Consider the following 12,013-nt stretch of genomic DNA (forward strand, 5'->3'; position numbering starts at 1 on the left):
ACTTTTGTAAAATATAGTTTTTATCACTTTAATATATGATAACTGTAATTATATCATGTAATTTAAACTTATTTGAAAGAAAATTTGATAAGCAAACTTGAATGTATTTGCACTAGGTCAAGATTTTATTATATGTTTTTAAAATTTTGACATTATATTTACTATTTTAAAAGAAGACGTTATACAGTTCTTTTGCTAAAGGCAATAAACATGTCTACGCAGTTGTTGACCATTCTCTGAATCTTCAAGAACATCATGAAAATTTGAAATTAATCCTCGCGGATGGAAAATAATTCACAAATGCATCTATTCTTGGCCAGTGAGTAAAAGCTCACTGGCCAAGAATAGATGCATTTGGGGTGATCTTAAGATATTGCTTTAACTTGTTTATTCCCTCTTAGAATGTCAGCTTGCATGACCGGATAATGCGCTGGGGAAGCCTTAAAGATTTAAAGCCTTGATTTTGCTATTTGATTTTGCTACCTATTTACTTGATTTTCCTTATACATGTGTTTGTGATCATGACATACTACATAACCTGGACCTGTCCAAAAGGGCGGTTTTATAGTAATTGTCATTGGAACAGTAAAAAAAAATCACCAGGACGTATCAATGAATATATATTCTTAGTTTAGTGTTTTTCTTTTTTATTCAGATAACACATATTATTAGTGAACTTCAATCAAGAAATAATTAACACAAATTACAATAATACCGTAAATGGTGAGTAACAATCACGGTGTTTCCATATTCAACGCTTACGAAGCTATAAATTTAACACGAATTACAAGAAGTTACCTATAACTTTGTATATTAGGAGTTCTACTATAGCTAAGAGTTTTTCTTGCCATCAGAGATCAAATTTTAAAAATCTCCCCCCTCTTCCGCTAGGGCGTTTTCATTCTGCAACATGTAATCCTAGAAAAACGCTCAGTTCTCGAAAGAAAATGTCCATCAATAGTTTCAAGACACGGACAAGATAACATATGCTGAATATTCCTTTCTTTAAGCTGAACGGCGAATTCCATTGGAAACACACCCCTAACTGTTATCAAGAATGATTTGTTGGGCGTGAACGGTTCTGGCCAAATGTACGTTCTGGTGAATCTCTATGATTACTTTTTTATTCCTGGAGGACCAAGTTTATAAGTTTTCAGGAATATTTCAAGTGCGAGTCGTGTTATGAAAAAAAAATGTAATTAAATTTTAGATAACACCTGTGAAGATCACTAGCTGGTAGTACGATCTATTTTTAAAAATGCTGTTTGAATAGATATTAAAGGGAGAACTATTATAACTGAACATTTTTGCGATCTCATTTTTGATCTTATCTGAATATAAACAATTAATATCAATTATTTTTCTCCAACGACATTAATACAAGTATTAATATTTAAATCTTTTCATAATCTGAGGAAATCAGATTAGAAAGTAATTGTTATAAATCATTTTACTTAGCGAATTTATTTTACTTCGTCAGATCTTGCCATCGACAAAGATTAAAAATTAAATAATAAATAATTTAAGGACAAATATTTATTACGTTTCTGTTTAATTAATAAGTACTCATGAAAGGAATATTATAAATAACCAAAATTTTAACTATTAGTTATATGAGTTTCATTAATAGATTATCCGAAGGGGACTCAAATGTGAAAGTAGTCAGAAGCAAAAATGAACATAGTACATTCTTAGTACATAGTACATTTTACATACATAGAATCTTATGAGTTTATTGTTATGGATTCAAAATGCATTATTATCTGATAAATACAAGGCAAATTTCTTTGTACACTCTGCAGAAGCGCTTAGACCTATCAGTAGTAAAGTGAAGTGAAAAATGGTGCACTTTAAAAAGTTTAAAAAACATACCTTTTGTTGATTTACTAAGGCATGCATCAATATTACTTTCTAGATTTTTAACAAAATAGTTGATGAGTAATAACTATGCTTGTTACTTAATTAAAGAGGGAAATGGAAGCATAAAAATGATCCTAATTCCCGACTGGATGATTCTACCTTTTTCATAAATACTTTCGTTACGATCCCATTTGCATAATTTATGATGTAATCAGAAGACAGTACTTTTAAAGTAATGTAAAAAAAAAGCATTCCTCTTATGAATACTCTTCCTTTCTTTTACTACAGGTATACTAGGTTTGGATGAACTATGTTTTAAAAATCCGGCATTTGTATGCCGAAGTAACAACGTAAATGTGACGATTGCTAAAGATGTTGAGGAACTCATGGAACTCTGTCCGTAAGTATGTAAATTTATCTGTACTGGAATGTGTTGTGAAGCACCTACGTTATAATTTTTCTCTTTCATAAATGTTCTTCATTTTTTGGAATAATCGGAAAATAGGAAACGGATTAATGTATCCGATTTTTGTTCATTTTGAATGGGAAGTATGAAATAAAGACGAAAGGAATTCAAAGCCAAATAATGGTCTCTGAACATCCGATTAACTAATTAACGACTCGTCGAATCCGAGTCCTGGTATGAATGAAGACTCTAAGCTGTACTGAATATCTCGATGAAGGAGGCTGTAAGAAATGTTGATTATTGAAGACTGTTCATTATTGAAGTTTTGGAGAATTGCGCTGATTTCAGTTCATAAGGGTGAGCCTTTGATAACTCCATTATCTTCGAAGACACTGCCAAATAAATATCTGTAAGCAGAAAATAATTTTGAAATCTTTTTTCCAACACATCAGAAATATCTAGAGCAGAGCGCACTTGAAAATGTAAGCTTAAAATACGTAAAGTTGATTATCAGGCGTTTAACCCTTTCCGGCACGCAACCTTTTAAAGTCGGAGTCCTGATATAAAAAAAAAAAAAAAAAAAAAAAGGGTAGGCAGTCCAATTAGGCCTAGAGGAGTACACAAGTAAAATTTTGTGAAGATAGCGCTTATCGTTTTAATTCTGTGGAGGTGCCAAAGTGGCACACTGATTGAATAGAGCTTAGAAACGAGTTCTGAAATGAGCATTGCTGTCAATGAACTGACCGATGAGATACAGAGAAACAAAGAATACAGACTCTCAGTTGTTCTAGATGATCGGTGAGCCCGGTCTGGGCACACCTAGGGTTCGCCGTTTGATTTTAGGCAAGATATCAAGGTAAAAATTTAAAACTAATATAGAATAAGGAGATTAGCATACAGCCAAAAAAATAACACAGACATTTCTTTTCAAACCATTCCTTTTATACCCTAAAAAAATCTGGAAGATTTCTTTGAAAAATGAGGTTCTTAAAGAAATAAACATGGCTAAAATATATGGACTGGTTTGTGTTGAGCTGCCATCTACTATAAATAAAGAAGACTCAGAGTAACCTATAGTAACCTATAAATCCTTTTTCATTCAATTTTTCTGTGCGTACAGAAGGAAATTTTTAGGTGTGTCCAGACCGGGCACACTGTGTCGCAAACGGTTAAGGGTGTGACATTCTGTTTCTGAATCATACAAGCTGTCAAAACTAGGCTATATATGTAAAAATATGTAAAAATCAAGGTGCTTTTAAGAATCACCAAATTACAGCAATATTTTTCCATAAATTAACTCATTATTCATTTTGTTGTCAAAGACGACAAAATTCAAAATTCTTCCGATCACTTAAATCAGAAATATTAACGAACTGGTAAGGGTGTAAGGTTTATCCTAAGTTTGCTAACAGTTAATTTTGAGGTAATGCCACTTTCTTGTCCATTCTTACTTTCAGCTTACAACTTCCGGCCAGAACCTGTTTTCAGAATCGCGGTTAGATGCAAATAAGAAGGAGAAAGTATTTAACTTTGAAGTTCTATTGACTTCGTTAGAGAGCCAGAGATTCTGAGCAGCGCGCGTTCGCCTTTTAGGCTACTCTCTCTCTAAGCTGTTTTGTACGCTCGGCCGTATTTGAGGCCTTTGATAGCTTCGCCGTTAGTTAGCGTTGAAAGGCCAACTCTAGTAGAATTTTGATAACTTCGGCTATGTCTTTTTAGTTAAATTTTATTTCTTAGTATACCTGAGTTCATGCCCGAGTAGAGGCTCTGCTGTAAACTCCCAGAAGGAGTCGACTATTAAATTTATTTTCAATAATAAAGGGTATTTAACCTTTCTTGAGTTGTGCTCTCTGTCTACTGAACTAAGCTATAATTCGCTTACCAGTTCTTAAGGTTCCTCATTTTTAGCTGTAACTTTTTAAACACATCAATTAATAAAGCAAATGATAAAAAATTTACTGAAAATTGTAAACTATTAAGGAAGTTTTATACGTTTCATAATCTCATTAATTTGTTTATATAAATTAAAAATTCTTAAAAAAAGAATCTGAAAGGTTCCAGACTTTACATTTTGTTTGCTATCTTTATTTATTAAATATCACGTTCTTCGCGCATAAACTATAAAACTCAGCTCAAGAGCAATATCGCAGAATAGTTTTAAATTGAGCATATATCATTAGAATTTCCGGCGCTGGAAATAAAAATATTTTTTCTGTACAACGTTGCCATTTTTTGTTTTGAAAATCTTGAGTTTGTTAATCAAAAATTCGTTAAAGTTTTACAAAATATGAAATCGATAATAAAACAAATTCCAAATTTCAAATTTGGGCTTCGATATGCCCTTATTCGCAGTAGGATTAAGACATTCAAAATTCGATGTTTACGTACCGTTGTTTTATGACAATGCGAGAAATATACGTGCATTTAATGCAGATTTTTCATTATTTAATTTCTTCAAATATAATGCAGGATTCTAACATTTAGTGGCAACAGTTTGATAAGTGAACCAAGATTTATAAAAGTCCGACGCAAAATCGCAAAACGAAAACAATAGTTCTTCAGGGACAAAGCCCCTTGCAATAAAAATCTGAATTTCTCAAACATAACAAGAATCATAACAAGACAACACAAATGCATGGAAACATTTACACAAGTGTATAACATCATTACAAATTTCATATTTTAGAGAAGTTTGAAGAATCAGTTGTTTTTTCTTCATGTTTATGGTAACTATTATTTTATACAGTTTCTTTGTTATATAACTATTTTCTTTTTTTCAGACGATACATTGATTACGTAGAGTGCCTGGGACATTATGACAGGACATGTGCTGAAAAAGGACGTGGAATTTTTTTCCAGCCTCATGGTTATAAGAATTTGCATGGAGTATTGCTCGATCTCTGTGATTCAGAATCGAGCCTTCACAAAGGTAAGACAGATTCTCAGAAATGCATATAAATATATGTAGATATATAATATATATATATATATATGTAAAATATAAAAAAAATACGATGGCTTTGCTCTTTGCGAACCAGCAACCTTTAATTAATTTTCTGCAATTCAGGATCGTCCCCTAACCCAGTACCTGCTAGAACATTCACGCCTATTACATAACCTCCTCATATAAATGCTGCGTCATAAGTTTTCTACATTTTTCTAGAAGCTACTCTGTTACATAACCATTCATATAAATGCTGAGTCATAAGTTCTCCTAGACAGATGCCTTCTCGCCTTCGTCCTGCTAACGCTTCCGCTATGCTCCTCTTTCTTTGTTAGAACGTTATGATGTATTAAAGTTTAAAGTCAGTCGTATCTAATAGTTCAATTACTGAATAAGTTATTTGATTAACTTCATCTGGAAAAAGTCATCTGCTATAAATTAAAATAAAGATATGCTTGCTGTTAAAAGTGAAAAGTCCTGAGTCGTCATTTTTCTCCGTACTTCAATCATCCCAGCTTCGTCAACCATCTGCCAGAACGTGTAATGGAATAGCCTCACCATTCGCCCACGATGTGTTGGAATAACTGAAAACATTACAGTTATTAATTTAAGATAAAAATATATGAATCAAAATTATAGATTAAACTATAAAACATTAATTCTTCCTCTCTATTCTAAAATAGTATTAACTTATCTGCATTGCGTCATTCAGATTAATCATGCGATCTTACGTAACCGTTAATACCAGATGCCTCTTGACAACCAATCACCGAATTGTAAACCGAAACTTTTCTCTTCGCGTGCTTCCATCTTTCATAACTACGCACTTCAGCTTTTGCCCTCTACTCTGCTAAGATGTAATTTCGCTGGCCTGCTTTCTATCTCAACAATATCAAAAATGTAAATCTTCTGTGGAAAGGCACGACTAGAGTGCCAAGTGATTGTGGCCACAAATACCAATTGGAAATAAAAATGGAATTAAAACTGCTTCGACTGCCAAGTTCTTTAGATATTACCAAGTTAGCATTAGTAGCATACTACGCAATCAAATTCTTCTTCAATATGGGTCTAATCACGCATCTACAGTGTTCCGTTCTTTCCTTTTGCTCTTATTATGACATATATATATCAGCTCTGTTTCTCGGTGATCTCAGTTTCTTTATTCTTATTTCCTTAAAAAATTGCGTATTTGTTGCTTTAAAAATGATTGAATTATGTTGTTCTTATCTTCCGGTTGAGATTTTTATGCCTGTAGTAAAGCTGCATGCAATATTTGTAGAATTATCAACAATTTAAAAGTTGTTTAAGTGCGGCTAAGCCTAATTATTTTTGCCATGGTGGCCATATTTGTTTACATTTGAAACTTAGAAGAATAGTGCATATGTTGCCAATCTAGAGAACCTAAGCTTCGCAAAAACAAAGATAATGCCTTCTTTTCTAATTGCGAATTAAATCACACTTAATTCAGTCTGGAATTTATTCTAGGAAATAAGTGTTTAAGATTTATTTCGTAATTTTTAATATAAATATTTTGAGTTTTTATGTTCTTTTGCCTTGTCGTGAAGTGAGAACTGAATTAATTGAATGAGAAATATTGAACCGTCCGTGAAGAACAGTTTCTTTTTTTTTTTTTTTTTCTTTTTTTTTTTTTTTTTTTTTCTTAATCGATTTAGATTTGTTATAATATTTGAATAGAACATGTGGCAATGATTTGATAATTTTTCAGATGATATAAATTTTTGCATTCCGAGTTATAAAATGACTGAAATGTAACGCTGTTAAATGAACCTAGCGCCAGAGTGTCGCTATTGTAAAGAAATACAATGAATTTTAAATAGAGAGCTGTGATGGATTTATTCTGTGATGGTTTATGCGCTGTCGGCGAAATAGATTTAATTCAATCCAATAAGTTTAAATGAAATGCAAGAAAAAATGCGCTTGATTTAATATTCCGTACAAGAAAGTCATGTGCTGTACACATCAGATTTTTTTTCCTTCATAATAATAGATATAGCCCACTGCATCCCGAGTTACTGATTTCGTTTTTAATCTCCTTCTTTTGTACGATAGAGTTCTAGTTAATTTACGTGTTCTTGGCCACAAGAACTTTTATAGGAGTGTCTAGCGACAATTCACTAGTTTCCTCGAAAGTATAAAATATAAGAACAAAGATGCGTTAAAATGCCCTTTTATTCATTCAAAGATACATTGACAGATGGCACCTTCTCGGGCTTACAGGAAAACCCCCACTTGGGTTTTAACTTAAGACAAAAGAAAACTAATTCTAGCTAGTTAAACTTAAGCCTAAGTTATTCAAATATAAGTAAACGAGATTGTCCGTAATTAAACCTCACCTGCAAATACTACACGGCACGTAAAACTACGGCGTTCGTAATAAGATAGGTTTAAAGTAATTACGTGGCTCGTACTAACCTTCTACTAACTTCTGAGCTCTTTTACGGAAGAGAATGAACTTCCCCCATAAATACTGGTTCTGCTTGATTTACATAAAACGCGATACTGAAATCTCATTCCGGCAGGGAGTTGTAGGTAGAAAGCAAGAATTTAAAGGAAAGGGTTTCAAAATTAAAATAACAATTAGAAAATTAAAACAATCTCTGTGGTACGCTTAATTGTACCACAGTAATTATAAAAATTATAGAGAATAAATAACGAGAATACGTATTCAATCGTTTCTTAACTTAATTCCTCTTACGTTAGAATTACGCTGCCAGTCTTCGTCTGGCTTTTATATGTACCGAAAAAATGCCTGAGGGGAATACCGAACGTTAAATTTTAAAAACTGCGCAGAATTTTACTTTGCAGAACAACTTCATAAAAAAAAATTATTACATATAACAAAATAACAGCAAAATAAGCAATATTCCCTAATACAAATATTAATTATCCTAATCAATAAATTAACCAACTTCCCGTTGCCTTCTCTTAACGAACGTCCAGTATCCAAGAGAAACATTAAATTTAAAAACTGCACAGAGTGATCGCCCTCATTTCTCCAAGTGGCAACAGTGCTGATTATCAACAGCAAGCAGGCCTGCATACAATTGAATGAAAAACGGTTCCCAAAACTACATTTCTAAAAGAATGAAACGATTCAAAATGATGCGATAAAATCCAAAAAAAAAAAAAAAAAATAAAATTTAAAAAAAAATTGATTCTAATTTTGAAAAAATCGCTTCGAGATGCATTGGCTCTTCTCTAGATGCACCTATATACCACATTTCGTATCCCTGGCTCTACTACCTTACGCGCAACACGAACGAAAGACACACAGACTCTTTCTTTTATTTTATGTAGAGATAGAAATAAAGATAAACTTGAGTCGATAGTTTTTGACATCGATCGTTTGACGTCGATCGTTTTGGATGCTGTTGATCGTGCTTAATTTGCCTTCCAGTTTTTTTATCCTTTCTACAATCAAAAAAGGTCGTTTACTAACTTTTTGAACCTTCTATGAATTTACATTTTCTTGACGTTTCTATGGACGAAATGGCGATTGTATTTTGAGTAATATTACTCCCACTTCGGTATATATATTTTTTTTTTGTGAAAATGTTTCATTAAAGAGTGGTATGGAATATTTTGTTGATAATTTTTGCGTTTTTGGAGTTTAAAATTAAAACCGTTTTAGTAAAAAAAGACAGACTTCGGAATACCTCTTAATACCTGGGAAAATATCCTGGAGAGGTGTTTTAATGTTTAGTGTAAATTGAAATAAGTGGCCAACGACACTTTTCTAGACCCCCATTATAAATTTCTCTACAACAGACTAGCTTTGAATAAAATCAAAGTTAAAAAGACGATTAAATACAGTTATTTTTTTACATTTTAAATTAGAGATTCTACGTTAAAGTAGGCAGTTCGGCCAACAGACAGGAAGTCCACATTTTCCGTTCACAAAACTGAAAGTTAACTTTTGCTTGTCCCACTGGGTAGAACAGCAATAAAGTTGATGCACAAAACTAACTTAATTCACTATTTTACTAAGAGTCTCAAACAAATGGCGGCCCCGTTAGGCCTAGCGCCACTTCTAAATTGTTGATAATTCGAAAACAACTGCATGCAGATTAAGTAAATGTATAAAACCCTTAACCGGAACGTAAGAACAACAAAATTCAACCACTTTCAAATCACAAAATGCACAATTTACCAAAATTTAAGAGTAAAAATCAGACCTCACCAAGCCAGCAAAAGGTTGGGTGGATATGTGTACATTTTGGGAAGCCGATTGCAACAAAATGTCTAGGTGCAATACTATATGTTGTAGCAGTCCTATATACAAAATTTCAACACTTTGCAGCTAATCATTTTTGAGTTATGCCAGATACCTACCTACGTACATATGCATGTACAGACGCCCCGAAAAGGTCCCTTCTGATTCCATTTTACAATCTGTGTTTTCGAAAAAATAGATTTCCTTCGTATATCCGTACGTATAAATGTGTCACTCAAAAATAAATTGTTCACATCAATTCGAAAGTAGGCAAAATAGGTATTTTCGTTGAAATATGATATCTGAAATTTTTCGAAATTACAATTCTTCCTTTACTTCCTTCAAGGAAGTAAAAATTAATAACAACCCTAAAACTTCGTTCGTTATCATGTATGAAGTCTGGTAAATTACCAGTTCTCATTGGAGCTGCCATTAGACAAAAAAGAAATTCTTCACATTTAACTTTCGATTCTTTATATTCAATTTTTGAATTACATTTATGCATTTCTTGCCAAACTAAGCAATTTAAAACCAATGTGCATAGTTTTTATTATATCTTTAATCTAGTCTATTAATAATAGTCTGTAAATAATATAATTCATAGCATAATTCACCAACCTATCTAAATAATAATTTTCATAAGTATCTGCAAAATATTAAAACTAGAAAATAAAGTTCGTAATTCTATAACTTAGTCAGTTTGGTACAAAATAAACAGCTTAAAATTATCTTCTTATTTATCTCTTTGGATTTTATAGCCTGCATTTTAAAATTACTTATTTTGGAGCGAAAAATTATATAAAATAATTTTTAACACGCTATATCCTATTTTAAAATCTTGTTGTATGTTGTTATGTTTTTGGTAATTTCAGTGCTTGTTGGGTTCATTCTTTTATTTCACCTTTTCGTGTAGATTACGCTGCCAACGATGAGTGCATAAGGAAAGTAGTGGATGATTATTTTTCCTTCTACTTGGAAGAAGCCAATGATACATATAATGCTTATAGAGAGAAGACAGAAGCTTCAACTGAAAGTCCATTCCAGGAAAGAAGTGATCATGAAAAAGCGGAAAATCGAGAATGCTTGTAAGAGTTTCACTCACACACTTTTATGTTAAATATAAAATAAATAAGTAAAACAAATTTCATAGGTTAGAATTTTAAGCTTCGATTTGCTAATTTAGAGAACCTGCTCCTGTTAAGACAGACTTCCTCCTTTACATGCAGCAAAACAATCATTATCGGCATATAAATTGCATAATTTTGTTTCATAATAAGTCTAATTATTATTCTAATTATTTTAAAAATCTTTTGCTATCTTTTATAGGTTGATAATTATAAATACAAGTAGTTAATGCAAACCGCAGCTACGTAAACACACAAGTTTTAACTTTTTTCATTCACATAAGATTCCAAAACATCTGATTTATGAATCTAAGCCAAATGACCCAAAATTCTTCTTCGCTTTTGCTTGTCCCACTGCAGAACACTTTTAAATTTATTGCAAACTCAGTTTAATTTCATAAACTTAAAATGTGAGCAATAATTATCAGCTCGTTCAGCTTGAGAACACTAAACAACTCACATATATATGTACACATTTAAATTCACTTGAAGAGATACTCAGCTCACATGTTTTTCACATGGTTTTTGTCTGTATTAGAATAACGTATTTTTAAATGGTGTTATTTAGTTGTGTAATGTATGAGAATTTTACTTTCTTCACAGAGACCAATTTATCTCAATTATCTATAATCGACAACAAATGCAAAGGTATTGCTCTTTGATAGGTACTTAAATCTTTGAAAGATTATGTACTGTGTTAGCCATATTTCCTAATTATATTCTATTCACTTTTGCATGATATTTCTTTGCAGAAAAACATCTCTAGCCGTCCACTGGTTGTTGAAGGAAATTCATGATTCTTGCAGTCCTGAAGCTCGCCATGTGATGCTTAAACTTTTACGCAAATCGGACTACTTTCGATACCTATGTGGAGAACATGACATTTTGGAACTGCAAAACTCTTTCACTAAATTCGTTAGAAAGACTCAAACCAAAGAAGAAAGGGAGATGATGAGAGAAACCTTCCACTTCGAACATCCCTAGAAATAAAGTTCCGGTCTATGTATAAACCAAGAACTTTGATATTTACCTAAATGCAGGATGTGACAAATGTGTTTTATTATTTACTAAGGAAGGTAAAAGAAAAGTTTTAATATTGTTAGGGACGTTGTTTTAAAACATAATGATATGTTTTTAAAATATAATGAAATGTTTTAGATTTTAGAAAATTTAAATCAAACATATAGTTAAGTTTCAATAAATTTGACTTCAGTAGAAATATTTTATTTCAGTACCTTTTGTTTTTACTTTTTTTTTCTATGCATGAAAATGCTAGTTACTGGATTATCATTATAATACCAATGATATAGTTTGAAATAATACAGTTAATCATATGTGAAAATTCAAGACTTTTTTTTTATAAGAACATTAGTCTTGTATTGTAATATATTCATTTTGAATATCAAATGTTTAAAATATAACCTCTAACTGTAATTAGAAAAAAA

At 31.8% G+C, this 12,013-nt stretch overlaps 1 protein-coding gene across 1 annotated transcript in view; it reads left to right on the forward strand.

The window, feature by feature from the left end:
- The window catches only part of LOC118188766 (uncharacterized), a 34,810-nt gene extending 23,023 nt beyond the window's left edge, over nucleotides 1-11,787 (forward strand). The window contains exons 2-5 of the mRNA XM_085814111.1: nucleotides 2,149-2,260; nucleotides 5,047-5,195; nucleotides 10,358-10,529; nucleotides 11,321-11,787. Coding sequence (XP_085670237.1) covers nucleotides 2,149-2,260; nucleotides 5,047-5,195; nucleotides 10,358-10,529; nucleotides 11,321-11,552 — 665 coding nt within the window. The 3' untranslated portion in view covers nucleotides 11,553-11,787. The remainder of the gene's footprint in view (nucleotides 1-2,148; nucleotides 2,261-5,046; nucleotides 5,196-10,357; nucleotides 10,530-11,320) is intronic.
- The last annotated feature ends 226 nt before the right edge of the window (nucleotides 11,788-12,013 follow it).

This window comes from Stegodyphus dumicola, chromosome 3 (assembly GCF_044657685.1).
Source record: "Stegodyphus dumicola isolate Sdum_Otavi_A_Nest chromosome 3, ASM4465768v1".
Lineage (NCBI taxonomy): Eukaryota > Metazoa > Arthropoda > Arachnida > Araneae > Eresidae > Stegodyphus > Stegodyphus dumicola.